Here is a 26,983-nt window from a genome sequence, read left to right on the forward strand (position 1 = left end):
GCTCGATATGCAGCTGTGAGGAATACATACTCGGCATACTCTTGGAATCAGACCACACGAGAGCTATTGATAGCTAGGCATATCGCAATCTAGCTACACAAATGAGCACCCCACAGGAGGATTCCGGCCGTATCATCGGCTGCCACTTTCCCGGACGGTTTCAATCCTGGCACTGTGGCTGACCTTCAATGCCACCACGGGCCTGCCGAACCTCGTGTTTCAGCTCATCGATTGGTTTATCGACGGTGCTGTTGAGTCGACGCCGATCTCTGCGCCGCCAAGGCAGGTTGTTCAGCAACGACACGGTGACGATTCGCCGGAAAATCCGAAAGCCTGGTCGCATCCTGCCAATGACGGGCGCTATTCTCTAGCCCCCGTCGCCTGGAACTATCCTCCGACGGGCTTACGGCTTACGGCGTGTGTTGCTGGCGGCCTAGGCGCATTGCTTAGCCCAGGCCCGAGGTCGTTGGAGGCATCGAGCGGATCTGATTTGTGCAGATAGTACGAGATAGACACTCTTCACACGAGCAATTTACGAGCCTGCGCAGATCCGTCAGCGCATTTCCTTCTTTCCGTTAGCATTGCCTAAAGGGTCGCAAATGTCATGAAGGATGAGGCTCGGTGATGTCGACTTTCTCCGCCTTTGGCCGGTCCCAGTCCTGGTGGGCTGTGGCCAGATCCATTGATTCCTGACGTGAGTATCTCGGGGTTGTCTGCTATTAGAACCCGGTTTAACGGTCGAGGATTTCTCTTTTGTTCGACTGTTTCTTTTAGACTTTTCTTCTTTTCAATCATAGACTCTCCCCCCTTTCCCTTCTATATAGACCATCATGTCGTTAAATACCCAACGCTATCCCACTCCCCCCAGATCCATCCCCAAATCCACCGCCAAATCCACCACCCCCCGTCTACGCTCCGCCTGCGACTCCTGCCACCAAGCGAAGACGAAATGCTCCGGCACCAGCCCCTGTCTGAGCTGCCAGATGTCAGCGACGCCCTGCACCTACAGCCCCTGCAACCAACCCGGTCGACCAAAGGGGAGCAAGAACAAACGCAGCGTGATCGACGTGAAAGAACACAAGGGCGATCCATTCGAGACGCCGTCGCTGGGTCTGCGTCCACCCCAGTCCCTCTGGCAGGAATCCATCGACTTCAACCTCGCCCCGCTAGTGCTGGAGAACCCGCTGGTGGAGGAGCTGCGGAATCCGCCCGCGCCGGAGGAGGATCATGAGAACGACTTCAACTTCGTGCAGGTGAGGTCAGTCCGATGATCCCATGCGCTGAGCTGACCCGCGAGTGCCACCCCAGAGCTTCGCAGACTTCATACAATCGCAGCCGCCGTTTCAGGCCCCGCCCTCTTCGACGATGGGGGACGGGTCGAATTCCAACCTCTCCCCCTGCGACAGCCCCGGGTATGCCACTCCCAGTGCGAGCGTGCCGAACGACGATCCCCCGACGGACGGGGATCGGGGCGGGTCCTGCTCGTGTCTGCAGCGGCATGTATATCTAGTCTACCAGCTAGGGGATCTGCAGTCCGCGTCGGTGGGCAAGGTCAGCGCGCCCGCGGTGCTGGAGGCGGTGCGGAGAGCGCAGAGCCCGTGGACGCGGCTCCAGGAGTGCAGGCGATGTCGGGGGCCGGATTTTCCGCAGGAGGTGCTGCTGCTGTTTGCCGTTAGCATTCGCATTCTGCTCTCGGCGTTCCGGCAGATGAACATGTGGGATCCGGAGGGAGGGCAGAGTATCGGGACTGAGGGTTCGGTGCTGGAGGCTGAGACGGACGTGCTGGTCGGCAGCTTTGAAGTCACGGGCACCGTCAAGGCTGAGATGGTCAATCTGATCCTGCGCAACGCCCTCGAGCAGGTCCTCTCGGCGCTGATGTATCTGCAATCTCGATCGAGTTCGCTGTGGGCGTCGCTGCTCGAAACGACCTCTCGAGCTGAGCGGCCTTCATCGGGTCATGCGTCGCCCAGTCGCAGTCTAGGGCTCGATGAGACAAGCAATAGTCTGCTAAAGGGCAGGCAAACATTACAGGAGTCAGGACCGGGGAGCAAGCGAGCGCGCGTCTAGACGTGTTGGAACTTGTACTGAAACTGAACTGAACATAAGACACGACTTCTACGTAGATCATTTCCAGCGAGTGTTACCATAGAATGCAGTCTAATTCCGAGTCTTGACTCCACAGGTCAATATTCACCGGTATTCCGCAGCTGCATGCGCCGTTTAGACTGCGTAATCTTCTCCTCTTTTCCTGCAACTAAAACAGACTGCATTCAATTAACCCTCCGATGGGTCCTTGTCGGCGGTTTTCTCAATGCGTCTCCACTCTCGTCTTGATGGTATGGTCTGTCTAGTTGGCGGAAATAGCCCGCCGTTTCACCCGATAGCTAACAACTATGTACATACATACGTTGACCTTGTGCTCTACTTATAAACACACTAACCATACACCACTTCAAATCCTCACCCGTTGCGTATCCCATCCACCATGCCTCTCCGCATCATCGTCATCGGCGCCGGCGTAGCCGGTCTCTGCGCCGCCGTGGCCCTGCACCAAGCAGGCCACTCCGTCCAGGTACCACCTCCCCTCCCCTTACCCTTACACCCACAGAAGCTTATATATACACCAGGTCTTCGACAAATCGCGCCTCACCGGCGAAGTCGGATCCGCGATCCTAATCACCCCGAATGGCCACCGCGTCCTGACCCGGCTCGGCTTCAACTTCGCCGCCGCCCGCGCCGACGAAATGACCTACTTCCAGCCCGTCGACGGCATCACCCTGCACCCGCTCGAAGCGCATGATCTCGCCGACCCGCGCGACCAGTTCGGCGCCCCGCTGTACACGATCCATCGCGCGGACTTGCAGCGCGAGTTACTGCGTCTAGCGCGGGGCATGGACGTGCGACTGGGGGTTAAGGTTGTAGCTGCGGACGCGGAGCAGGGGTGGATCCGTACGGATGATGGAGCGCAGTATGAGGCGGACCTTGTGGTGGCTGCGGACGGGGTGCATTCGGTGCTGAGGGGTGCAGTGTTGGAGGATGAGAGGGCCGCAGCGCCGGTGAAGTCGGGGCTGAGTGCGTTTCGGTTCCTGATTCCCACGGAGACGGTGCAGGGGGATGGGCAGTTTCAGGCCCTGCAGAGGGTGCGCGGGAAGGGGAGTAGTTTGTTTGCGGATACGTCGAAGGAGAGCGAGCATCATATGGTGTGGTTTACGTGTCGGGGGTGGGTTTTCCTCCCTTTCCTTTGGATCTGGGGGTGGTGATTGAGACGGGGCTGATTTGAGAAGACGCCAGCTGCAGGTGTTTGTCGGGGTGCATGAGGATACGCAGGCGAAGGGGGATGGTTCGTATTATTCCTGAGTCCTAGACAAGCGTCGAGGGATGTCAATTGCTAACGCAGGACAGATCTGAAAAACCTCATGCTTTCTGAATTCGGCCACTATCATCCCAGCCTGACCCATCTCATCCGGTGCGTGTCAAACCCCACACCCGGCAGCTTCAGAAACTAAACAGACACAAAATAGACAAGCCCCCGAAGTCGCCGACTGGCCGCTCTCCATCCACGACCCGCTCCCCACCTGGCATCGAGGCCGCGTCGTGCTGATCGGCGATGCCGCACACCCGGTAAGTCTCATCACCACTTTCCGCAACCAAACACCACTCTAACAGGATACTAGATGCTCCCCCTAGGCGCCCAAGGCGCCAACCAAGCCATCGAAGACGCAGGCGCGCTGGGCGCTTTGCTAGGCACTGGTGTGCAGAAATCACACATCCCGCGCCGTCTGGAGCTGTTTGAGAAAGTGCGTCGGCTGCGGGCTTCACGCGTGCAGACGCTCTCGAAGGTGCGACTGGGCAAGGAGCGCGATGTGGAGAGTGAAGTGCGCAAGTTTGCGGATCCGCCGGGGTCAGGTATGTCTATGTCTGTGTCTTCTATGAGATTGTGGTGGGTGGCTGATTGGTTTCCAGATGTGCCGACGACTTTTGCGGAGAGGTATATGCATGATTATGGGTGAGTTGGATATAACCTGACTATATCTGAACAGGGCTGATGGATCTAGATTCGATGTGTGGGAGGCTAGCGAGGCAGCGTTGAGGGAGGAGAAACCGCAGCAGCAGGCGAATCTGTAGATGCAGTCCATTATTAGACAGGGTTGTGCATTACATAGAGTAAGGATGTACTGGAATCGAGGAGAACTCGGATTTACGGAATAGAATGCAGCTCTATTTGTCACTAGTCGCTCGATCATACGGTGCTTAATACCCCTTGGGGAAATAACCAGCCACTAGATTCTGTCAGTGAAGTCACTTGCATGCAGACTAAAGCGAAAGCTACTAAAGCTTAGTCCTAATTCCATACTATATAAACCCCAGATCAACAACCCTCTCAACCCAAACTGAACAAAAAATAAAAACAAAAGAAAACAATTGCACAATGCTCGACATCGAAACCTACGTGATCTCCCCCGAGCTCACCCCCGGCCTCGTCCACGCCGACAACCTCACCGAAGAAAGCGCCAAAACAACCGCCGACCTGCTCAAGCACAACAATGAGTACTTCCACATCTTCTTCACCATGGAAGACCACATGGGTGTCCGTCCTCTATTCCTGCTCCTCCCCTCCCCCTCTCCACCTTCCAATGCACATCTAAAAAGAGAATAGGTCTACCTGCACAACCACATCGCGCACCACGACCTCACCATCTGGGCCATGGGCGCCACCCCGGACGTGCTGAAGTCGCAACACTACCGCAACGCACTGTACCAGCGTCCGTCGTTCGCCATCGTGCCGCCCGTCGTGCAGGACCTCGAGGACGAAGCGGTCTTCAAGCGCTGTCTCGGCAAGGAAGAGCACTTCCGGAACTTCGAGCGCTTCTTCCTCGCCCAGATCAAGAAACTCGGGTATCAGGCGGTGCTGCAGAAGTTTCTGGTCGGGGGGTCGGATCTCGCGAATGAGATGCTTTCTCACATTTATATGGGTATATTCCCCCTCCCCCCTTCTCTGCCCTAGTCGGACTTAATTGACCTAAAATGATATGATGATATGAAGGCTACGTCCACGGCCTCATCCACATCGGCCTGGCCCTCGAATTCAAGCAGCCGCTGCTCCTCGCAGAAGGCCTCGCCCAGGCCGCATCACACCACGACTGGTGGTACACCGAGTACCTGAACGCCGCGGAGAAACTAGCGTCAGAAGCGCAGGAGTCGCCCCTCCCCCTCGCCGACCTGATGGACATGGAGCGCGCCGACCCCAAGATCAGCACCTGCTCGAGCCTGGACTTCCACACGCAGACGCGCAAGTTCTCGGGCCGCTGGTCCATGGATAAGGAGATTGCGCGGGACGGCGTACTTCCGAACGCGGGGAAGGAGTTGCTGCGCCTGGCGGCGAGGTGGAGGGTTGACCCGGAGAATTTAGAGAAACATACGGCGGAACTGGTTAATGCTGCCTGTTTGTTTCCCTTTCTCTTTTCTTTCCCGGTGTGAGGTAGAGGTGAAGGTGATGCTAATGACGAAAAAGGCTACATAACCGCCGGCGCCCAACGCCCGCCTTACCAATGTACCTTCGACTTCTGGATCCTGCACACCCTGACCGGCAGCATCGGACACGTCTCATTCCTGAACGAGCCGTCACTCAGCAAAGCGCAGAAAGCGCGTCTCATCGAATGGAGCGGACGCTGCTTCATGATGACCTACGCGGGACTGGGCGTTCCCCAGCTGCGACTCGACTATCTGAGCGCGCACCGATCGAAACTTCCCGACCAGACGTGGGCGACGGTGTTTGAGCGCGCAACCCGCCACGAGGACGACGGACACATGGCGAAGATGATCCGGTCGACGAGGCTGTGCGAGGAGATCTCGCGGCCGTATGACCATCTGCCGGAGTTTCGGGTCAAGCAGGGGATGTTTCTGACGGCGGGGATTGCGATGATTGATTCGGCGAGTGACAAGCCGATGGAGTGGACGAAGCATTGGGATTTTGTGAGGGGGGCGGGCTGGGAGGAGGCGTGGACGAGGTTTCCGAAGAGGGATTATTAGATTCTTCTTTCATGTTTGCTGATGGTGAAAGATAAGGGATGGGTTGGTTATGTTCATGTGTGTTCATGTCTGTCTATGTTCTCAATATATGTACCGCTGTACGCCTGGATAACGCCAAACCCGCTAAACATACTTAGTGTATATCATGTCTGGAACGCCGAGGATGCCCCCCACCGAGCTTCGAACTGCTTCAGGGACGCATATAGCCGGGGATCCGGCGTCGGCGATTGCATGTGCTTCATTGACGCTCGGATGATATACAGACAGCTGGGCGGCAACTGATCGATTTGACTAATCGACATGTGCTCGTGGGTTATGCAGATGTCAATAACCATCTGAGTGACCGTATCCAGGGCCGAGTGGGAACTATTAACCGGGCTATCGCTCCCCGGCGATTCGTACGTAGGCTGATCAAGAAGATGCCAGTGGAGAAGAAACAGCGCACTAAGACTCGTCAGACATCAAAAATTCCCCGTTATCTGATAAGGATGAAAACCCACCGGATGGTCAGCGCAGTGGCCACGCAAAAAGGCCCATAATTACCCCCCTGCTGCTGCATCTGCTGCATCACGATCGCTAGCAACGACTGCAGCGTCCGATCGCAGTCGGCAAGGTGCGTCCGCTTCCGATCCGCGTCCGTCAGGGATAACCCCTGCAGCACACCATCTAGGAGCCAGGCGGCTTGGGCGGCGCGGCCGAAGCCGCCGACCTGGGGAGCGCTCAGGTCTTGGATCGCGACGCTCGATGCAAGGGCCGCGGATGGGTTGCCGTGATCTAGAACGCTGGACTCGAGGGGGAGGCGATCATCGCGGGCTGGCATCACGGACCCCAACGGTTGTTCTACGATGGGAAGTTCACACAGGAAGGTTCTAGCGTCGTCAGCCGTGATAGCCTTGGTGAGAAGTGCTCAGGGGATGCGTACCGCTCGCAGACACGGATACCCCACCAGATGTTGATCTCCTCCTCCTCTGCGGTCCAATCGGTCCGCGGGGGTGCGGTGCTCAGCAAGGATACGGATCGTAACCGGGCAGCATACGCCATGCGGGCGGCGCTTCCGATCGTGATAAAGGCCGTTTCAGGATTGCCGTTCGCATACTCATACACAGCCAGCAGCACGCCCGCCTGCACGAGCTGCGTTGAAGGCTGACACAAGGCTTGAGCCTGCGCCATGAGGGACTTGGTAGCTACGTAGAGCATCCTATTCTCGACGCGGCCGCCTCCTGGAGGGGCTGGATGGGGCGAATCCGCCGAGTAGGTGAGCAGCCCCATGCATAGTAGCAGCAGAGCAAAGTCGGCCTGCGGGTTCACCCCGAAGGAGAGAAGATGCGCCTGGAATCGGCGCCGCGAGACGATGGGAACGAAAGTGTGGATCCCCCTGAAGTAGCGGACGCTGATTTCATCGAGATACAAGCCGGTTGTTTCGAGTAGGCGCTGGGCCTGGACGCAGAGCCCGGGCTCGATCTCCGGGGCCAGACTGTCGAAAGGCAGCCGCGGGATGCTAGTGGGGACGACGCTAGCGCCTCTCCAGACGGTGCTGGGAGAGGAACTGGCCGAGGAGACGAAGACCGGATCTGCAATGGGTCGTCGTGGGCTAGAGCTGGAGGTCTGATAGCAACATGCGAGATTACGGCTAGACGCAGGATCAGTGAGTGCGTTCTAACTCGCTCCGGTGTATGTACTCAGCGCAGTAGCGACAGCGCGGCAGCGACTTGTCGCAACGTTTCTTGCGGGCTTTGCAGTTGGCGCATACGTTTGGCGCTCTCGAGATGTCGGCCGCCACCATGTTGACGCAGCAAGAATAACAAGTAGGAGGTACGGAGTGCGCAGTAATCCAACATGTCAGATTATCTCCTCTCAGGATCGTCGGCGTTGGCGGCGGTCGTCGGCCGCCGCTAGTCGCTTTGGAGCGGGTGGGGGTCCGTGCGTCTACTTATATATCCGTAGCTTTCTGCCTGAGGCAATTGTATTTCTTCTTCATATCACCCGCCTATATCCGTTTTACCGAGGTATTTATAGTTAAGATTGGTTTTAGTGATATTAGTCTCCTTAAGGTGGTCATAAAAAGGTGGTTAATTATTACCGGAAATATTATTTAAGGCGATATCCTTCGGAGTGGCGCCTGGGGTTTAACTCCTGAAGAATCTGGCAGACTGATGGGTAAGAATACCTCGTAACTACAGATAGGTACATACTATTTAGGCATCGATATTTACCTTGGTAAACAAGTTGATCATTACAAACTACAATTGATGCCCATCAGTCTGCCTTTATTCTTGCCTGCTAGACTTCTGAGGACTTGTGGAGGTTTTTAAATAAGGTATTATCAATAACCCCGACGCTGTCTTCGCATTTTGTATTTGGGATGAACTCTTCATGTATGTTGTTATTCTTTCTTCATTCGATTTCACGCTTTTGGTCCCTCCCTCTTGGCAGCGCTACATTGTGATATTCTAGCAGCAAAGATGAACTTGCCTTACAAGTTGTGGTCTTCCTGCTCAAGGATCCACTATATGGTCCGCATAGATAAAACCATGGCAACAGTAGTTTAATTAGAAACTCTATAAATGGGCATAAGATAGAACTCCATAACGTGAGAGCGTTCAATTCGTAGTTGGATCACAGCAGGTCAAATCATGGGACCGTGGATGCCCAAACTGTCTGATTCAGTTGATGCAGGAAACACGCTTATCATCCCCGCGTGAACATAAACGTGGAAATACCAAGGAACAGAGCGAAGATGAAAACTGCAAGCAAACAAGGCATATCTGAATCATCGACGGAGGCTGTCAAGCCTGGCTTGCAAGTCATCATCACTAGTAGTAGGTCCTCCGCCAGCACCAACCGGCTGAGCGACTCTGTTCTCTGCGACCGCCGTCTTCTGTATATCTGTTGGAGTCTCACCCAGCTGCAAAAAGTTAGTATCATCCCATACTGATGGTCGCAAGAGACCTACCGCTTGGTTCAGGTCGACACCGATTTCGTCCAGGACTTCCTTGACAATGTCTTCGCCTTCTTCCTCCTCTCCTTCCATCCCCGTGGCTTCGTCGATTGCGTCGTCCATCATCTCTTGTCGTTGATCCATAACATCGTTTTCGCGTTCAAATTCCATGGCAATTCGCTGGAGCGCGGGAAGGTTCATCTGCCGGTTCATGCTGCCGAGTAGCATGGTTGCGCCCTTCATCGACTGCATCATCTGTTCGTTGCTTCGAACGGTCTACCAGAGGTAATAGGTCAGCGTGAATGCGCTGTGGCGATAGGGCTTGGAGGTTCGTACCTGAATCCGCAGCGAGATAGCCTGTAGCTGCGTTCGCATCTGGTAAAACTTCTGAACGTACCTGAAAGAACAGGTCGTTAGATCAAATCAACCAGGGAGGGTTCGTCATTCCACAGCGTACCGTCTCGTCCGAACCAGGTCCTTCGCCTGGATCTTACAGGCCCCGATCTGACCATTCTTGGCACTCTTCTTGATATCCGCGACCAGCTTCTTTTCTTGGTTCTCCAACTTGACCCGTTCTCGATCGAGCTCACGCTGCGTCCTGTCCAGAGCTCGTTGATGTTTGCGCAGACGCTCGGCCGGCGTCATGCGCTTTCCGAAGGCCCACTCGACGATCTAGAAGGGCTGTCAGTGGGACAACACACGAAACGCTCTCCAGGATAACCTACATTCATGATGGCGTAAACAGAAAAATAGACATTCACGTAAAAGCGGAGAGAGACACAAGCCCGAGGTGTCCACAGCGAGCCAGCCGCGGTGACATCAAGCTCAGCCCACTAAAACAACCAAAGAGGAAAAGGAACCGTTCGACGCGATGACGGGCGAGTCACATGCAGCAACTAGTCCCATTCAGGAAGGCATCACGTAAGCTCCGCGACTTTCTCCGGACCAAAAAAACAAGTTTCCGCCTTCAAGCATTGCATTTTGCCATATCGCCTTCGAACTTTTAGTTATCTTCTACTAGACTCTCATGCAAACCACACCCCTTTCGTCATGAGTCAGGAGTATTTCCCCGGCATGGGCGGTTCCTCGGCCGGTGAGGGTTCGTCCAGACATGCTCCCGACGAGTCTTCACAGAACCCTGCCCTTCCGAACGCCCCGCCCGCGTACATGACCGTCGGCAATGGTTCGACTTCGGAGAGCGCCACGCGCCTGATGGCTTCGTTGGAGGAGGATTCCGGTTACGGTGGTAGCATCGCGAGTGGCAGCGTCATGGATGGAAATGGTGGCGGTAGGATCAGGTCGGAGCTGTTGGAAGACCGACCAACCCCGATGCATACCCCATCGTACCCGGGGTATTACAATGAAGCTGGTTAGTCGCTCTTGGATCCAGTGTTCTGGCGGGATAGAAGTTGTTGTTGGCGCTTACTGACGGTCTGAAATCGCAGCCGAACACGAGAGACAGGTGGTGGCGAGTCATGTTCATCAATTACAATAGTATGATTCTAAACCCCGAAGACGCGACTGAGATGCTAAAAGCTCTCACAGCAATCAAAACAGGACGAAGCTCGGTCGAGCGATCTCGCGCACCATCGAAACACTGAAGGAACTCCAGGATATGAATCGCCAGTGGCCGGCCCACTATCCCTCCGTCCAGAACCCCGATCCCTCGCGACCTACATTGCAACACACCCAGTCGTTCGGCTTGAATAATGAGGAGGTGGAGGATCCCCGGCCCGGCATGATGAGACGTGCGGCGACGATGCCTACCAACGATGAATTGGCGGAATCCAGTTCCACCGCGGAGCGTCGAACCACCCCCGAGCCGAGGCTGATGAGCCCGCAGATCGCACAGGAGTTCTCGATTTTGAAGTTGGATTTAAAGCTTGGTGCTTTGTCTCAGGCCGAGCTGGTGCATTCCTTGGAAAAGTCGTCTATCGCCTCTCTCCTGGACGGAAAAATCAGTCAAAGTGTCAAGCACCTCCTTTCGTTGCGCGACAGAATCGAGGATACGTCGAGTAAGGTTCTGATCACCGGTGACCTGAACGCAGGAAAGTCAACCTTCTGCAATGCTTTGCTGCGGCGCAAGGTGCTTCCGGAAGATCAGCAACCCTGCACCAGTATCTTCTGCGAAGTTCTGGATGCTCGAGAGAACAGCGGGCTTGAGGAGGTGCATGCCGTGCACAAGGAAAAGCAGTACAATCGCAACGACGAGAGCACCTACGACGTGTACCCCTTGAAGGAGCTGGAGAACATTGTGATCGACAACTCTCACTACATGCAGTGCAAGGTTTACGTGAAGGATGTGCGAACTATCGATGAATCTCTATTGAACAACGGGGTGGTTGATATTGCTTTGATTGACGCCCCTGGCCTGAACTCGGACTCTTTGAAAACCACGGCAGTTTTCGCTCGGCAGGAAGAGATCGACGTCGTTGTCTTTGTGGTTTCTGCCGCCAACCACTTTACGCTCTCCGCCAAGGACTTCATTCACAATGCTGCGCATGAGAAGGCTTACATGTTCATGGTAGTCAACGGCTTCGATCAAATCCGGGACAAGCAACGATGCGAACGGATGATCCTGGATCAAATCAACAAACTCAGCCCTCGTACATACAAGGAAGCTGCAGAACTCGTTCACTTCGTTTCCAGTAATGCTGTTCCAGTTGCCCCTCCGATGTCCGTCGAAAGCTCCGGCGGTGGTGGTGGCGGCGGCGGAGACTCCGATCCGCATGACGATGACGACGATTCAAACGATAAAAAGGGAAAAGGAAAGGACAAAGGAAAAGAGAAGCAGAAGATTCAAGACTTTGAAAACCTGGAGAGCTCGCTACGACGGTTCGTTCTGGAGAAGCGTTCCCGGTCGAAGCTTGCTCCCGCCCGGACTTACCTTCTCAACTTGCTTGCGGACCTGAACTCGTTGGCCGGGGTCAATCGCGATGTCGCTCAAGCTGAGCTTAAGCGTGTCACAGAAGAACTCGCGGAGCTTGAGCCGGCCTACGAGGACGGTAAGAAGAAGAAGGTTGAGCTTGATGTTCAGGTTGATAAATGCATCGATGATTCCTGCGACGACGTCTATAACCATACCCGCACCACCCTTTCCGACACCATTGCTCGTGTATCTGATGCCGATCTTGGTGTCGAATACCCCGGGTTCCTCTCCGCGTTCCAATATGCCGAAGATTTGAAGGTGGCCATGCTGGAGCAAATTGCATCCTCAGTCTCGAACTGCGAGGACTATGCGCGTGACAGGACAGTCAAGGGAGTCGGTTTCATCCAGAACATCGGTCTCCTACATGTCGGGGAAGACAAGTTCGCTCCCCTCCAATTCCGCGCTGACATGATGTTCCGTCGCGGTCGTCGTCATACATTTGCCCGGCAGGTCGACACGGAAGTCGAGCTGTTGGATTTCTTCGATATCTCTGGCCTCTGGGAGCGCCAGGAGAAGATGGCCGGAACGGGCATGGCTATGACCGCTTTGACTGTTGTTGGAGGCAGAGCTCTGGGTGGAGTCAGCTGGATCGATAGCATGTTCAGTGCTGTCAAGATTCTTGGACCTAACAACGTGCGACGTCTGTTCTTCCCTGGCGTGGTCGCTGCTGGTAAGTGCTGTTCGATTTATTTACTTTAGATGAAGCATCAGCTAACTTTCACAGCCCTTTTGACCGCTGCATACATGGTTTCGCAAATCCCAAGCACCCTGCCACCCCGCCTCTCTCGCAAGCTTGCCGTCAAACTTTCTGAAATGGACTACGTGCACTCCAACGCGAACCGCATCTCATCAGAAGTCCGCCGCATTCTTCGCCTACCCGCCGGCAACCTCCAAACCAGCCTCGCACAAGGCATTGAGGACCTTGGAAAACGCAAGCAGGAAGTCAGCAAGACGAAGCACGAGAGCGAATCTGCCAGCAAATACTTCGTCAACCTCTTCCGCGAAAGTGGCGAAAACAGAACCTCTGTTGACTCCATAGACCTCGATGCCCCATTGCCCGGGGGCATGGCGGCTCACGGCCTATGATAGCACAAAACCGATGACGACGATGCTGTACGAAGACCTTTGCTGTTTTGATGGATTGGTGGTTTGCGTTGTTTCTTTAAAACTATCCCCATGTATCACCATTCTTTTTTTCATCCTTACCCACCCCTCCCTACCCTTCTTCTCTCCAGTCAGGGTCACTGTTACATTCTCCTTTCTTTTCCTTTTGTTTCTCTTTATCTTTCAAGGGTTGTTTTTCATACACTTGTTTCTTTGGCTATGTTCTCAGAGACGTGATGTATTCAGCTTCTTCAATAATTCGATATCCCACATGGCGTGCGTTGGTGTGTTCGCTGGTAATATTACTATAATCTTTTCTGGAATTGGGGATTTTTCTCCGCCTCTTTATAGTTATTACACGGCGTAAAGTCCATTTGCAATTCTTTCCAATAAACTCTACGCTTGGTAATTAAACCGTCTCCAGAAACAGGGTCCATTCAGTACATCAAAAGAAATGGCATTCATCCGCTTTGATAATAAACCAAAACCCAACGGACCAAACAAGCTATCTAGAGAGACGGATATCAATGACCGACGCCTCGCCATGCATTAAATCAGAGAAAGAGAAAAAGACATGATAAACACCACAAGAAACACAAATCACACCAGCAAACTACCGAACCTAATCAATCAAGTCTACAAATCCTTCAGGACCTTATTCGCATTCCTCGTGCGCCGTCCAGTCCCCCACCCCGCATTCTCAAGATCCTTGACCTCCCCAATGGCCGGGTCCTGCGTCTTGCTCGGCAAAGAGGACGCTTTATCCGCCAGCTTCCCGGCATGCGACAGGAACTTCTCGCGCATGGCAATCGCATCGGGATCCTCGTAGTGCAGCTGCGTCATGGGCGGGGACTCGGGCTCCAGTTCCTCGCGGTACAGATGCTGCTCGTCCTCGGCGTACTCGAAGCGGCCGCTGTTCGCGAGGGAGGGGATCCCGTCCGTGTTGATGCTTTCGATGGCGCTGCCGCAGCCGTCTTCGTTGAGGGTGTCGATGGAGCTGGCGCGCGAGAAGCCACGCCCGGGATGGTCGACGGCGTTGCGGGAGGAGTGGGATGGGGCGCGGCCGAGGAGGGGCTTGCGCTTGCGGCGCTGGTTGAGGTGCTCTGTTGGGTCGGAGTTGGAGCGAGAGTTGGCTTCGCGGGCTTGTTTGAGGAAGTCGCTGACGGTGGCGAGGTCGGCGGGGGTAGTGGTTGGTTGGCTTGGGGGTTTGGGTTTGGATGAGGAGGTGTTTTGGGAGTTCTTTTCTGGTGATTGGGATTTTCGTTTGGGTTGGGGTTGGGGGTCAGATGAGGGTTTATGTGAGAGGTTTGATTTCAACTTCTGTGGTGATTTCTCTTGCACAGAATTTGAACGTCTATCAGATGGAGTGCCACGGCCGTCCGGTGACTGGATGGAACCGATCTTTTGGGCCTTTGTGGGAGAATCTGCGACTTTGTTGCTGTCATTCGGGTTCTCGAGTGGCCGCTTTTCAGGACGCGAGCTAACGCGCATCTCTAGGTTTCTAGTGTTCTGGGAAGAGGGTCGTTGAGAGTTTGGTCGTCGAATAATATATGGCTCAAAAGGCTGTTTCTGTTCTCTGCGAATGGAATTCCAAAGCCAGTCGGCGGTCACTGCCGGTACTCCCCATTCAGCTGTATGGCGAAGCTTGTCCTGATTGACGGTACTGGGGTCATAGCAAACAAGGACTGATGCACTTGGCGTCAAGTATTCGTTGTATGATGCACCTAAGAAGTCAGACTAGATATGACTGAGATAAAAGGCTACGACCTACCGATCAAGTGAACAAGTTTGGATAGGTGGAGAAGATCGATGCGAGAAAATCCGGTAGAGCAAACTCGCGTCTCGTGGAATCCTATTATCATTAGACACTGCGCCAATATGAACCAACTGAGAACCTACCTGGGATGGGAAATCTTCGGACTGGCGTGTTTGCGACGTGTGATTCGGGAGGTACCAATGCTTTGGCGTCAAGACATCTTTCGAGCCACATGTCTGTCACTATCTCACATTCGAATGCTAAATCGTCTGTGGAAGGGATCTGGCTGGGAGGAATCTTGTGCGAAACGATGATATAAAGGCCCTGGCCTCTCTTTGGAATATCCGGACGAGAAAACTCGCTCAAAGATTCCACCAATTGCGCACCATTAAACGAAAGATGATGGCGCAGTACCTTTGTCTGTAGAATAATAAGCTACTGTAAGCGACGTGGTTATGCTGTACATACCTGTTTAGAAGAGAAGCCATAAACCAAGAAGAAGCAATCGTGAAGAAACCCATCACCGGCACTCGTCGCTTCGTGGGACTGCTGACGAGACCCCTGGGCCTCTGCAAAGGTGGTCTCACTAGCGAACGATCGGGCTTCCTGGACTATGGATTCCCGTCTTGTGAGTTTCTGACTTCCTTCTTTCTGTTGGCTGCCCTTGGAACGCCCCGAGTCACCGGTCTCAAATCCCATGCCGACAATATCTCCCCAGATCCCTTCGTTCTGGTCACCCAGCTTCGCACTGGCAACCCGACGCAGTTTCCGAGGACGATGATTTGGCGGGTTTTCGTTCTCGGGGGCCTTTGCCTTGACTGTAGGGATAGAGCGATTCCAGGCCCCAGCACCCTGTTGCTCCTCCGGCAGAAGGGGATGGTACAGAGTCTCTTCCAGGACCATTCCCCGCTCGAGACTTTCGTTGAACCATTTTACAGTGACGACTTTGATATTCCATTGCGTTGCAAACTTATACTTCTGGCCGTCGGTATTCCGCGCGATAAGGTGCGTGACGCTCTTCGTGAGATCTTTTTTGAATTCGGCTCCGTTCGCATTCGCCGTGTCCTGGATGTGGTTTCGGAAGGTCACTAGGAGAAAACTTGTAAGCTTTCCTAACAATCATACTGATAAGCATGCGAGAAGTTCACTCACTGTCTTCGAAGCCCGTTATGCAAATGGCCAACCCCGCAAAGGCTGGCAGTCGATGCTCAAGTTCGAGGGCTCGAATGTTTGTATCTCCTCCCTCCATCCACGACTGCCGTACTGCTTCGATCCATTCCGGTCTTAAAACGGTGACATCCGCTCGCTCTCGCGCAACAAACTTATATTTGGCAGTGTTTGTTTCGCCGACGATCAGATGGGTAACGTCGGAGGTAAGGTCGTACTTGTGAGTTGCTCCCATCTGACCTGCGATGGTCGCTAGCTCAGTCTAGGAAAGCGAGATGCGTCAGTAATGGTTCCAAATATTCAAGAAAAAGACAGGTGCAATAACTCACCCTCTGCTCCGGTAGAATGGAGGTAAAGCAAAGGACAATCCCCGCAAGAGGATGCTCTTTGTCTGATTCGTAATCAGCGATCTGGCTGTCATGTTGATTAATTGCCAGATAATTACTCACTTGAATTTGATTTCTCTGCCATACTTCATGATTGGCAGAGTCGAGACCTTCTGCTCATGCGCCGTGGGATTGCTTGCTTGGATAATTCCGATGCGGCATTGGCCGGCGCGTGTCGGCGGAACGCGGTCACGTGACTACATACCTCGAGACGAGTTGCAACCAGATTGCCCCTCAGCGAGACTCACGACGTCTTTGCTATACTACAAACAATTTATACCATTCTAGAATATATTCAACTATAGCTAAATCCCTCGATCAATTTCTCTTCTAATGTTGGTTCACTGACATTGATGTGCTGATCACTATTAGCGCGCCCCGGATCCAGCCCTTATCGGAGTCACGTGTGATAGGCGGCGCGTTTTATCTTTCGGAGGAACGCGACAGCTTCGCGAAATCTTCCTGATGCAGTGGACTCTTGCATGTGGGGGTATTTAATCATCTATTGAAGCTACGAATCTGTTGTACAGTCTCTGTACATGGTGGGATCATACCAGGCTCCCTATTCTCGCGCGACCGATACTCATTGCATGGGCTCACATTGATAACCCAAGTTGTTCCGCGGTATTCGCTATCTCAGTTCTCAAGTGACAGGAAGCTGCGATGTTCAAAAAGGCTGTGCAAGACCACACGGGACCACCTGCAAAGCCGTCTTTTCAGTCTACTCTGTTCAACAACAATGCAAACAGTCAATCGAAGGCCCCACCTCCACAATCGCTAGGTGTCAAACGAAAGATCGAGATGACGAGTGCCGGGCAAACGGGTTTGGGATCGTTGCATACTAGTGCGGTATATTTTGATGAAAATGACTTTGATGATGACGATGACTTGGATTTCGAGGAACCAGATCCCTTCATTCCCCCGCCCAAAATCGTACGGCCCAGTGCGCAAGTGCAGGAGACGAATAAAACGTCGAGTTCAAATGACATACCAAGATTGAATGATACCTCGAAAACAAGTGCCGCACAAAAGAAGTCGGAGGTCATCACAATTAGCGATGATTCGTTGGATGTGAAATACCCAGAACTCCCGCCTGTCCCTGACGAGCAAGTCCCACCGTCAAGCAGCATTCAATACCCTTGGTCCTCCTCACCTCCGTCCCATTTCCAGAACCCTGCCAACCGTCGAACCCTCCCGTGGCTGAAGAACGAAGAGCCGGCACCTGAGCCTGAATACAAAAAACCAGAAACTCCCGTGCGTCCAAAGCCGAAGAATACAGCCCCGTGGAACAAGACGGCCAGTGCTATTAAAGAGGAACAAAAAGAGCTACGTCGGCAGGCAAAGAAAAGCCAGAAGGAGACGAAACACAAACCGAAGTCGAAGCTCGCGTCGCTGTTTCTCAGTGATGAGCAGCGCCATGTACTGGACGCTGTGGTTCAAGGCGGAAAGAGCATGTTCTTCACTGGTTCAGCTGGTACTGGTAAATCCGTTCTCATGAGGGAGATCATCAAGAAATTGCGGGACAAATACAGGAGGGAGCCGGATCGAGTGGCCGTTACTGCTTCCACGGGACTTGCTGCCTGTAACATTGAGGGAGTTACTTTGCACAGCTTCGCAGGCATTGGGCTAGGCAAAGAGCCTGTTCCTGAGCTTGTCAAGAAGGTCATCATAACTTCGTCCCCGTTGACATTCGAGCGTATTAACATTCTTTACAGATTAAGAGAAACCCCAAAGCCAAGAATCGCTGGCTGCGCACAAAGGTCCTGGTTATCGATGAGGTGTCCATGGTTGATGGTGATCTTTTTGATAAGCTAGAGGACATTGCCCGTAAAATGAGAAACAACGGCCGACCATTTGGAGGCATCCAGCTTGTCGTTACTGGAGACTTTTTCCAGTTGCCCCCAGTGCCTGAGAAGAACAGTCGAGACGCAAAGTTTGCATTTGCAGCCGGCACTTGGAATACTTCCATTCAGCACACGATTCTTTTGACCAATGTCTTCCGTCAGTCAGACCCCCAGTTTGCTGGAATGCTGAATGAGATGAGATTGGGCAAGTTAAGTCCTCAGTCGATCGCGATCTTCAAGTCACTCGCTCGACCCCTCGACTTTCATGACTCCCTCGAGGCCACGGAATTGTAGGATGGCCTTCTCTGGTAACTTATGCGAACTGTACTAATCTAGATTCTTTGTTTAGGTTTCCCACGCGCCAAGAGGTCGACTACGCAAATAGTGCCCGAATGCAGAGGCTATCAGGCGAACTGATGACCTTCACTGCGCAAGATTCAGGAACGATCAAAGAACCCGAATACCGTGAAAAGCTGCTATCGAACTGCATGGCACCACCCGTGATCCACCTCAAGAAAGGTGCCCAGGTGATGCTCATCAAAAACATGGAAGAAACCCTAGTCAATGGATCCATCGGCCGCGTCGTCGCATTCATGGACGAAGCAACCTTCGACCACTACCGCGAAAACGAGACCGATTTCTCTGGGGATCCCGGCGACGCCAGCGACGACGAGAAGGCGATCCACGCGCGCAAGAAGCTCAAAGCCATGATCAACAAGGACGCCGGCGGCATCGCTGTCACCAAAAAATGGCCTCTCGTGTGTTTCGTGCAACCCGATGGCAGCGAACGACATCTGCTCTGCCAGCCCGAAGCCTGGAAGATCGAGCTGCCCAACGGTGAAATCCAGGCCCAGCGCCAACAAGTCCCGCTCATCCTCGCGTGGGCTCTCTCCATCCACAAAGCCCAGGGCCAAACCCTCCAGCGAGTCAAGGTTGACCTCGGCAAAGTCTTCGAGCGAGGCCAGGCCTATGTTGCGCTTAGTCGTGCTACCAGCAAAGAAGGTCTCCAGGTCATGCGCTTCGAGCCGCGCAAGGTCATGGTTCATCCCAAGGTCACGGAATTCTACTCCAACCTGGTGAGCATCACCGAGGTTATCAAGCCGAAGGGCAATGCCAACACCAACAATGAACCTCCCGCTGGTCGAGTGACGAATGAGCTTGGGGACTCCGACGAAGAAGACTATCTAGAGGAACTATACGGATTGTAGATGGGTAGCTCTTGCTGTTAGTCGAATCTGCAGGGATAGATTCTCTCGCATTTCATGTTTGAAATTTTCTTTCTTTTTTCTTTTCCCGGGTCTACGGAGCGTTTAACTACTTGTTTATTTTAAATCTACCTAAACTGCCAAATATTGATATCATTCATACGTCAGCCGATACGGGCTCACTACTCCCCGGCTGGAATACAATCTGTGGTTTATCTTGTCTCAGATATGGAAATGAATATGCTTAATGTGAGTCACTGTGTATAATTTTGTAGGTTGGGTTTCTATCTAGAGAGGCGTGCGATGCAGAAGAACAAAAATATTCCAAATATTAAAAGATAACCAAGAAGATGAAAAGCCTGGAGACAGGAGAGGTATTAGGAACAAAAAGAGGTATAGAAAGTCGAATTAAAAGGCAAGAAAAGAGAAAGAGAAGAAAATAAAATTCAAAAGAAAAAATCAAAAAGGGGGGCTTAAATTCCCCAAGACAACAATCAGCATGAATATCAAACAAATGCCAAATGCCATCTATTGTCTATGAACACAAGAACTCAAAAGCTTTTTCTACACAAACCTAGATTATACTCCCGTTGACTTCGGCATCGACCTACTTAAATGATTCCCGCGTATGCACGCGATCGATATCATACGGGTTTTCCTCGTACGCGGGCTTCGACTCGACGGTGCTCGCGCGGCGAGAATGCAACGAGAAGGTGCGACTGCGACGGACCGACTCCGACGGAAGTTCATTGACGTCGGAGTCAGAGGGAGTTGTGTTTGAATGCAAGTCCGAGGACGAGGGCTTGTGTTCAGGCTTCTCGTCTAAAGCCGGGAGTCCGGGTTCGGGTTCAGCGCGAGCAGGGGGCTCGGCTGCGTCTGGCTTTTTCGCGGCAGCGGCGCCCTCCATCATCTGGCGCATGAAGGCGTCCGATTGAGCGGCGAATTTGCAGCGCTGGCGGATAGCGGCGCCATATTTGTAGAAGAGGAAGGGGAAGGGAACGCAGGCTAAGGCGAGGAAGGCTGGGATGCTGGAGGCCCAGTGGATGCCGAGGTCGGCGTACATGTATTTGGTGAAGAGGGGGAAGACGGCGCCGAAGATGGAACGCAGGACGGAGTTGGCGGCGAGGACGGAGGCGGCGAAGATGGTGTAGGAGTCGATGAGGTAGTTCATGACGCTCAGGAAGAGGAGGACCATTCCGAACCCGAAGGGTGCGCCGGCTGCGATACTGGCCATCCAGTGGATACTGGGGTAGTTGGTCCAAGCGAACCAGAAGAGGCCGATTGGGACGGCGATGGAAGCGATCATGCAGGGGGGGAGACGGGCCTCGGGAGGAGCGAAACCGTTGTGTTTGGCCTGGGCGTCGATATATCGCTTGTTATCGTATATGGTGAAGGCGAGTGCGCAGAGCATGCCAATAAGAATACCTAGGAAGGCAAGGCCGGAGATACCTTGGCTCCAGCCACGGTATTGCTGATAGACGATTGGGAATGCCGCGAAGAGCATGTAAAGTGTGCCGTAGATAATTGCCATGTAGATGGATAGGAGCAAGACAATAGGTTCCTTGAAGAGAAGAACCCAGGGACGGGAGAGGGCGGTTTTAAATGCTTCTGTAATCGTTGGGATTCCCCCCTGCTTTGCATCAAGCTGAGAAAGATAAACTTTCCCCTTTAGAGATGACAGCCGAGCGGCTCTTCTTCGTAGAAGCACTGGCCCATAGGTTTCCGGGACGAAGAGACTGCAGGCGATCCAGACAGTTCCAGAAAAGGCTGCTAGAAGACCCATGACCCATTTCCAGCCTGCACTTTCACCAAGGAACCCTCCGACGATAGGCCCAATAACAGGACCCATGAAAGGAGCAGATGCGAAAAGACTCATTGCCAGTCCGCGGTGACGTGCGGAAAACATGTCCGCAATAATACCACCAGCATTGGTCAGTGGCGAAGATCCGAAGCAACCGGCGAAAAATCGAAAAATGATCAAAGACTCGGGGTTTTTCGCGCCTGTGGCAGCCGCATTAAAGATGGTCAAACCGCAATAGCTTATGGTGAAGAGATATTGGCGACCAAAGAGTTCACTGAGGGGGGCCCATAGCAGAGGTCCGATGGCAAACCCTAAGACGAAAAGCCTACGCATTGGGATAAAGGGTCAGCATCCAACATTGAAAAGGACTAACTAAGATTGACGTACGATATACCCAGAGTCGCAACCTCAGTTCCGATATGGAAGTCCGCCATGATCTCAGCTATGCCACCAGAATAAGCAGACGAGACCAGAGCAACCGCCAAGGTTGATATGGACACGGCAAGCGTATACATCCATTTTTTGTACTCCGGAAAGGTCATTGGGTTCCGCGGGTCATTAGGAAGCCATGAGACGAGATACGGGTCATCTTCAGTGCCACTGCCGGGGTAAGGGTAGTTGGCAATCTCATCAGTGACGATTCCCTGGTCCAGAAGCAGCTTCCAGTAGGGAATTCTTGTTGTCTGCGGTTGTTCCATTGCGCCCGACTTGCTGCGCAAGTTTTCGAATTGCTTATTACCTCGCAGTCTGTGAGCAAAGCTGTTATAGGGGGAGATGGGACCACAACAGGTAAATTTTGAATGGGAAAAAAATGGTATTGAAAAGAAAGGGTACGTTAGGCTAAATTAGAAGAGGGAAAAGCAAGCATGATAAGCAGTCACGGAAACAAGAGACCACTCCGTATGCCCAACACCAGTCATTATTAAAAGGTCGGAAAGTGGATCAATTGCAGGACGAGGCTGATGGGCCTCTAGATCTATTATAAAAGTCTAACCATGAGCAACGGAGTTAAGAGTGGATCATGGATCATGGGTTTAGAAAACAACCATCAGCTCAATGCGGTCAGCTTGAGTGATTGATAAATTTTGGACCATCCCATCTAGTCTATGCCCGACGGTGGGCAGCGTTTCGTCATCCGTCATCATAACCAGGGTGGTTGATAGGTAGCGATGCATATTATGCCTCGAGCAAAAGGGTGAGGAGAGGTTGTTCACAAAGCCTTATCCCCAAACCGCCTGCATAAATTCCGCGAGGGCCGGTCCGTCGGGGTGAGCCCGATGTGATAGAGGAACGAGAGCGCTAAGGACGGGGTCCTAACTGCTTGGTGGCGACGCATGCAGGACCGTGTCACGAGTAGGTCGGGCCAATCAACAACGGGATGTGATGAGATATTAGTTTAGTTCCTAGATTATGGTCGAAGTTTATTAGAAACGGCAACGATTATGCACATAAAACACGAGAGTACACCGAGTTTCTCGAAAGAACCAGCGATTGAGCCATGGAAGCCGCCATGGACGGACCCAGACGGGGGGCGCAAAAGCCAGAGCTTAGCCGGTTGTTGGGTGATTCGTTGCGTGACTGCGGCTTATGCACGCGGTAAGGCGATGTGCAACCTTGGAATGGATGCTGTGCTGTGCCGTGTGGATACTGGATAAGCTGGGAAGCTCTCGAGGACAATGAATCATTCATCTGGCTTGGACGGAGTTCTGGGGTTTGTCCCGGGGAAGCCTTTGGGTTGGAGGAGGGAAGTTGGCCAAGTGGAGCCGCTGATTCAGTGCTTCGTGCGCCGCTTATGCAGCCGCTGCCGGTATAAGGGAGTTATGCACCACAATCCATCAATCGAACCAGCATGAAACCACAATTCCTGCTGAAGGAATTATGCCCAAGTGGAAGGATTTTCAAGAAGCTTTGAAATCAAATTTTAATCTCATGCCATTAATAATGTCGGCTCAGCTATCCGGTCGACTACTGCTAGCCTAATTCACATTATGCCAAGAATTATACATTATACATATGCAGCCTACCAGACCGAAGACAGGTTCCCTTCCTCCAGCTCTTGGTAAAGTCGCGCCCAAGAGGAGTTACACCCAGCGGGGATTATTGAGGACCCAGCCTATCCGGGTTCGATTCCGGGGTGCAGTAAGTTTTGGTCTGCTTGCCTTGTTTATAAATAGTGTTATAATCCATATAAAACTGCATCGCGGGATCCATTAATACGTTGTATGACCTTCTTCTTTTTGCCTCTTCTTTGTTCAGCCTGATGCGCTGAATAAACAAAGAACAAGGCTGGCGAAGGGCATCTATAGAAGCACGAAAGGCAAGTCTAGATCGACCAGCACTTTATAGGTTTACGAATATGCGCAACATTCAATCCAAGAATAATCGCTAATATAGACCCTTATACATTAATATATACTTCAATACGTGGAAGGCTTTCAGAGTCCTTGGTTTGTTAAGTTGGGCTTCACATCAAACAAGTAGATCCTACTCCCATGTCTAACTATATATATACCTATAAATACTAACAAAGGATTATCTTCCTGGAAAGTAGTATTATGAAATGACTTAGTGACCAGTACAGAATTTTGCTATCATCCTTCCTAAATAACAGACAGCTCCATATACCGAAAGTGATATGGGCTTTGTAGGCTGTAGAACCACAGGCCTCCAAACTGTAACCCTGGAGGGCTATGGGCGGTTACAACTCCAATTGGATGTGGCACTGCAGGGAAAATTAGTGGCATGCCAAGGGAAATCCATTAGCGCACTTATTCACTGGGGGTTTGAGGAGAGTGAGTATAGGGCACCATAAGTACACTGGACGTTCTAACCTACTACTGTAATTCTCCGACGATGATCTCTTTAGCTTTCCAAAGGCAAGAAGTCGAATGCAACGGCCCCACCGTGACGGATCGCACTTTCTTATCGATAGGACGTATCACACGTGACGGGAAGAGCGGAAGCTGCAGCTGCAGCCATTGAAAGCTGACAGTTCACTTTTGCGACGCTGTACGAGCCTGCCCTCTCTCCGCCTCTTTTGCGCTTTCCCCTCCCCCCCATAGGATGAGCATCCGATGCTGACCAACTAAATCGATGGTCCGTTGTTCATCATGGCGTCCCAATTTATTGGCTACAATGTTCTCGTGACCCTCAAGGCACCGCCCAATGCGACCGTCCAGGGAGAAGTGGCCGATGTCAAAGGCCAGCAGTTACAGCTTCACAATGGTAAGCATGAAGATCGCGCTTGGCACCACCCCGTGTAAAGCCTCTCCTCTAACTTTTAGATACTTACAGTGAAACCATCTTGGACTCACCATGTGCTTCCGTTCTATTTTATTGATGCGACCGATATCGCGGACCTCTCTCTTGGATCTTTGGCCAAGGGTCAATCGCAAAATCTGCATGCCGCAAAGCAAGACCAAAACACAACCCCGACCGCTCCTGCAAAACAACAGCAGTTCGTTGACCCCGCTATCTTGAGCTTTTCCAAGCCGCCGTCCAAACCAGCTAGCCACGGTTCGAAACCGGAGAACCGACCGCTTCAGCCTAGCCTCCCAAATGAACCAACCCCGCGGCAGACCCGTCCGCCCCAAGTCGCCCATACTCAACCGGCTGCAGTGCTGACGGAGCCATTCAGTAACCTGGAGCTGAATGTAGACGGCAGGGCGGGAGGCACACCACAGGTGGAGGAGCGTCGCGAGTCTGTCTACGGTTCAAGAGACGAATTGACACCATTGCAAGCGCCTAGTCAGTATGCGTCAAAGCGAAATCGACGAAGCGGGCAGAAGAAACCTCGACAGGGTGGATATCCGAACGCCGTGAATGAGCATGATGGAGCTTCAAACACGAACCCGAAGACCCGAGGCTGGCGTCAAACTGCCTTCGTTGAACCATCCGATCCGCACTTGACAAACTCTCCACAAACGCATGGAGAGAAAGAGGGGGTTCTCAATGGGCAGCGCCGCAAGAAGAAGAAGAACCGCGGCTCTTACGCCGAAGACCCCAGTGGATGGGCGACAGAAGATGCAACCGACATTCAAGAGTTGGGGGATTTTGACTTCCAAACAAATCTTTCGAAGTTCGACAAGCGGCGAGTGTTTGAGGAAATCAGGAACGACGACACAACCGCAGACGAAGCTCGATTGGTCAGCTTCAATAGAAAGGTCCCCAAGCCTGGCACCAACGGGGGCAAGAACTTACACTGGACCGAGAACGTTCTTGATAGCCCCCAGGAAAGTGAAAACGAAGAGAGTGAGAACGAGCCCAGTGATGCTAAGCTAAGCAGCGGGACTTACTCCGCACGCGAGCTGTCAAGAGCATCGGCACGAGGTCAGACTTCTCGAAAAGGAAGTGCTCTGCTGAGCCAGCCGCTCGCTCCCCCACAACTCAATACCATCGGACGAGGCCAACTCAGTTCTTCTCGCACCACGAGCCCTCGTCCGAACAAGACCCCTGTTTCAGCATCCCCGATAGGCGGGCCTGGTGTGTCGGGAGTCTCCTTGCGTCTCACTACCACCAACAGAAGTTGCCCAACTGTGAGCCCTTTACAGACCATTGAGGTTGAGCAAATTGCCGTCACGGAACTCGGTTTGACTGAAGACATGATCACCGAAAATGCTGGAAGGGGCATCGCAGAGGCTGCTGTCGGCCTCCTTACGAATGACGCAGCTGCGCCTACTATCTTGGTGCTTACAGGCAATCATCGGACAGGCGCAAGAGCCATCTCCGCCGCTCGCCATCTCCGTAACAGAGGCCACCGCGTAACCGCCTGCATGCTGGGTATTGAGCATGAGAATGAGCTGCTGGAGAGTTGTCGTAAACAGCTCGACGTATTCAAGAAGATCGGTGGACGCGTGTTGCGATGGGAAGACTTGTCAAACCGACTTTCAACCTCTGAATCGGGGCCAGACTTGGTAGTTGATGCGTTGTTCGGCATTCACATTGCGTTTGACGACCTCCGCACCGATGACCAGGCTACCGCTTTCGAAATGATCTCCTGGACCAATCGAAGCAATCTTGACGTTCTGTCTGTTGATGTACCATCGGGACTGTCTGCTTCTAGTGGTAAGTACCCAAAGAATAATCGCGGTATGCTAGAACATCTTTTGCTAACATAGCTTTTCACAGGCGAAGTCACGATTGTGGAAGGAGGTCGATTGTGCGTCAATTCTAAATCGGTCGTTTGCCTCGGAGCACCCAAAACCGGGGTGGTTCAAGCATTGGTCGCCGGAGAGGGTCTCTCCTGGAACCTTGCAGTGGCAGATATCGGTGTCCCACAGATTGTTTGGAGAAAATACGGTACTCGCCGGCGACATGGGATTGACTTTGGGAACCGCTGGGTGGTCCCTCTGCGCTTCCAAGCGTCCGCCGCCTGAGACCACCTCATATCCACCTGACGATTGAATGACCTGAATAAAAGGAATAAAGGAAAATATGTATCACTGTCAAAATGCCCTATGGAATAGAGGTCGGATTAACCTGGAAGCACTCTCCCGCTGCTGATCTGGGATGGAGTTTAATTCTGGAATGGCATCAGGTTATGATTGCCCGGAAAAAGGTATTTTCGAAGGAGCGTGTTGTATTATATGTAGTTATATCTCATGCTTATCACTTTAGCCTGTCTTAGCAACGGTGCAGTTTCACATCACTTATTTCTACTTGTAGCTTCTCCCTTGATGAGGATATACAAAGTAGGGTTATGCCATGAGCTGGAAGTAAATGGAAATCATGTCGTATTCATGGTAATATTACACAAACACTAACCCGAAGCGGCTAGCCTTCTTTACAGATCCCGGCGCAATACATCATGCTTTTGCGGCATCA

At 52.7% G+C, this 26,983-nt stretch overlaps 9 protein-coding genes across 9 annotated transcripts; 5 read left to right on the top strand and 4 right to left on the bottom strand.

Moving 5' to 3' along the window:
* Positions 1-830: 830 nt before the first annotated feature.
* P170DRAFT_467995 (Zn(II)2Cys6 transcription factor domain-containing protein) lies at positions 831-2,067 on the top strand (the record flags this gene model as incomplete). Its single annotated transcript, XM_024852516.1, has 2 exons — positions 831-1,253; positions 1,336-2,067. The coding sequence occupies 2 exons, from the start codon at positions 831-833 to the stop codon at positions 2,065-2,067; spliced, it is 1,155 nt and encodes a 384-aa protein (XP_024699583.1).
* Positions 2,068-2,485: 418 nt separating this feature from the next.
* Positions 2,486-4,074, top strand: P170DRAFT_416779 (FAD-dependent oxidoreductase; the record flags this gene model as incomplete). Its single annotated transcript, XM_024847142.1, has 7 exons — positions 2,486-2,572; positions 2,628-3,220; positions 3,285-3,344; positions 3,398-3,466; positions 3,522-3,621; positions 3,675-3,906; positions 3,964-4,074. 7 exons carry the CDS (start codon positions 2,486-2,488, stop codon positions 4,008-4,010), a joined length of 1,188 nt encoding a protein of 395 aa, XP_024699584.1. The 3' UTR covers positions 4,011-4,074.
* Positions 4,075-4,405: 331 nt separating this feature from the next.
* P170DRAFT_440588 (questin oxidase family protein) lies at positions 4,406-6,124 on the top strand. The gene is made up of 4 exons (XM_024850117.1): positions 4,406-4,588; positions 4,658-4,973; positions 5,045-5,443; positions 5,513-6,124. The coding sequence occupies exons 1-4, from the start codon at positions 4,430-4,432 to the stop codon at positions 6,028-6,030; spliced, it is 1,392 nt and encodes a 463-aa protein (XP_024699585.1). The 5' UTR covers positions 4,406-4,429; the 3' UTR covers positions 6,031-6,124.
* A 49-nt stretch (positions 6,125-6,173) lies between these two features.
* P170DRAFT_480047 (uncharacterized protein) lies at positions 6,174-7,813 on the bottom strand (the record flags this gene model as incomplete). The annotated part of the gene is made up of 4 exons (XM_024853751.1): positions 6,174-6,474; positions 6,531-6,899; positions 6,953-7,660; positions 7,710-7,813. The coding sequence occupies 4 exons, from the start codon at positions 7,811-7,813 to the stop codon at positions 6,174-6,176; spliced, it is 1,482 nt and encodes a 493-aa protein (XP_024699586.1).
* A 987-nt stretch (positions 7,814-8,800) lies between these two features.
* P170DRAFT_430187 (ESCRT-III subunit protein DID4) lies at positions 8,801-9,699 on the bottom strand (the record flags this gene model as incomplete). Its single annotated transcript, XM_024847937.1, has 5 exons — positions 8,801-8,935; positions 8,984-9,244; positions 9,305-9,365; positions 9,426-9,640; positions 9,694-9,699. The coding sequence occupies 5 exons, from the start codon at positions 9,697-9,699 to the stop codon at positions 8,801-8,803; spliced, it is 678 nt and encodes a 225-aa protein (XP_024699587.1).
* Positions 9,700-9,951: 252 nt separating this feature from the next.
* On the top strand, positions 9,952-13,318 carry P170DRAFT_392417 (mitofusin). The gene is made up of 4 exons (XM_024845974.1): positions 9,952-10,337; positions 10,414-10,462; positions 10,514-12,567; positions 12,622-13,318. Exons 1-4 carry the CDS (start codon positions 10,019-10,021, stop codon positions 12,981-12,983), a joined length of 2,784 nt encoding a protein of 927 aa, XP_024699588.1. The 5' UTR covers positions 9,952-10,018; the 3' UTR covers positions 12,984-13,318.
* A 178-nt stretch (positions 13,319-13,496) lies between these two features.
* Positions 13,497-16,437, bottom strand: P170DRAFT_468000 (BRCT domain protein). The gene is made up of 7 exons (XM_024852517.1): positions 16,374-16,437; positions 16,254-16,315; positions 15,910-16,186; positions 15,226-15,845; positions 14,901-15,177; positions 14,773-14,853; positions 13,497-14,725 (listed from the first exon to the last, which is right to left on the bottom strand). Exons 1-7 carry the CDS (start codon positions 16,393-16,395, stop codon positions 13,638-13,640), a joined length of 2,427 nt encoding a protein of 808 aa, XP_024699589.1. The 5' UTR covers positions 16,396-16,437; the 3' UTR covers positions 13,497-13,637.
* A 3,281-nt stretch (positions 16,438-19,718) lies between these two features.
* P170DRAFT_468002 (MFS transporter) lies at positions 19,719-22,165 on the bottom strand. Its single transcript, XM_024852518.1, has 2 exons — positions 21,548-22,165; positions 19,719-21,485 (listed from the first exon to the last, which is right to left on the bottom strand). The coding sequence occupies exons 1-2, from the start codon at positions 21,856-21,858 to the stop codon at positions 19,967-19,969; spliced, it is 1,830 nt and encodes a 609-aa protein (XP_024699590.1). The 5' UTR covers positions 21,859-22,165; the 3' UTR covers positions 19,719-19,966.
* A 2,105-nt stretch (positions 22,166-24,270) lies between these two features.
* P170DRAFT_367336 (mRNA decapping enhancer EDC3) lies at positions 24,271-26,535 on the top strand (the record flags this gene model as incomplete). Its single annotated transcript, XM_024844803.1, has 3 exons — positions 24,271-24,385; positions 24,455-26,224; positions 26,288-26,535. The coding sequence occupies 3 exons, from the start codon at positions 24,271-24,273 to the stop codon at positions 26,533-26,535; spliced, it is 2,133 nt and encodes a 710-aa protein (XP_024699591.1).
* Positions 26,536-26,983: the final 448 nt, after the last annotated feature.

This window comes from Aspergillus steynii (genome assembly GCF_002849105.1).
Source record: "Aspergillus steynii IBT 23096 chromosome Unknown P170scaffold_9, whole genome shotgun sequence".
Classification (NCBI taxonomy): Eukaryota; Fungi; Ascomycota; class Eurotiomycetes; order Eurotiales; family Aspergillaceae; genus Aspergillus; species Aspergillus steynii.

Coding starts and splice junctions, on each gene's coding strand:
- P170DRAFT_440588 (XM_024850117.1), top strand. CDS start 4,430: ATGCTCGACATCGAAACCTACGTGATCTCCCCCGAGCTCACCCCCGGC. Junction 4,589..4,657: donor CCATGGAAGACCACATGGGT/GTCCGTCCTCTA, acceptor AAAAGAGAATAG/GTCTACCTGCACAACCACAT. Junction 5,444..5,512: donor GGAACTGGTTAATGCTGCCT/GTTTGTTTCCCT, acceptor ATGACGAAAAAG/GCTACATAACCGCCGGCGCC.
- P170DRAFT_392417 (XM_024845974.1), top strand. CDS start 10,019: ATGAGTCAGGAGTATTTCCCCGGCATGGGCGGTTCCTCGGCCGGTGAG. Junction 10,338..10,413: donor GGGGTATTACAATGAAGCTG/GTTAGTCGCTCT, acceptor CTGAAATCGCAG/CCGAACACGAGAGACAGGTG. Junction 12,568..12,621: donor CCCTGGCGTGGTCGCTGCTG/GTAAGTGCTGTT, acceptor TAACTTTCACAG/CCCTTTTGACCGCTGCATAC.
- P170DRAFT_468002 (XM_024852518.1), bottom strand. CDS start 21,858: ATGGAACAACCGCAGACAACAAGAATTCCCTACTGGAAGCTGCTTCTG. Junction 21,486..21,547: donor GTTGCGACTCTGGGTATATC/GTACGTCAATCT, acceptor CCCAATGCGTAG/GCTTTTCGTCTTAGGGTTTG.
- P170DRAFT_468000 (XM_024852517.1), bottom strand. CDS start 16,395: ATGGCAGAGAAATCAAATTCAA. Junction 15,846..15,909: donor CATAACGGGCTTCGAAGACA/GTGAGTGAACTT, acceptor GTTTTCTCCTAG/TGACCTTCCGAAACCACATC. Junction 14,854..14,900: donor CCGAAGATTTCCCATCCCAG/GTAGGTTCTCAG, acceptor TAATGATAATAG/GATTCCACGAGACGCGAGTT.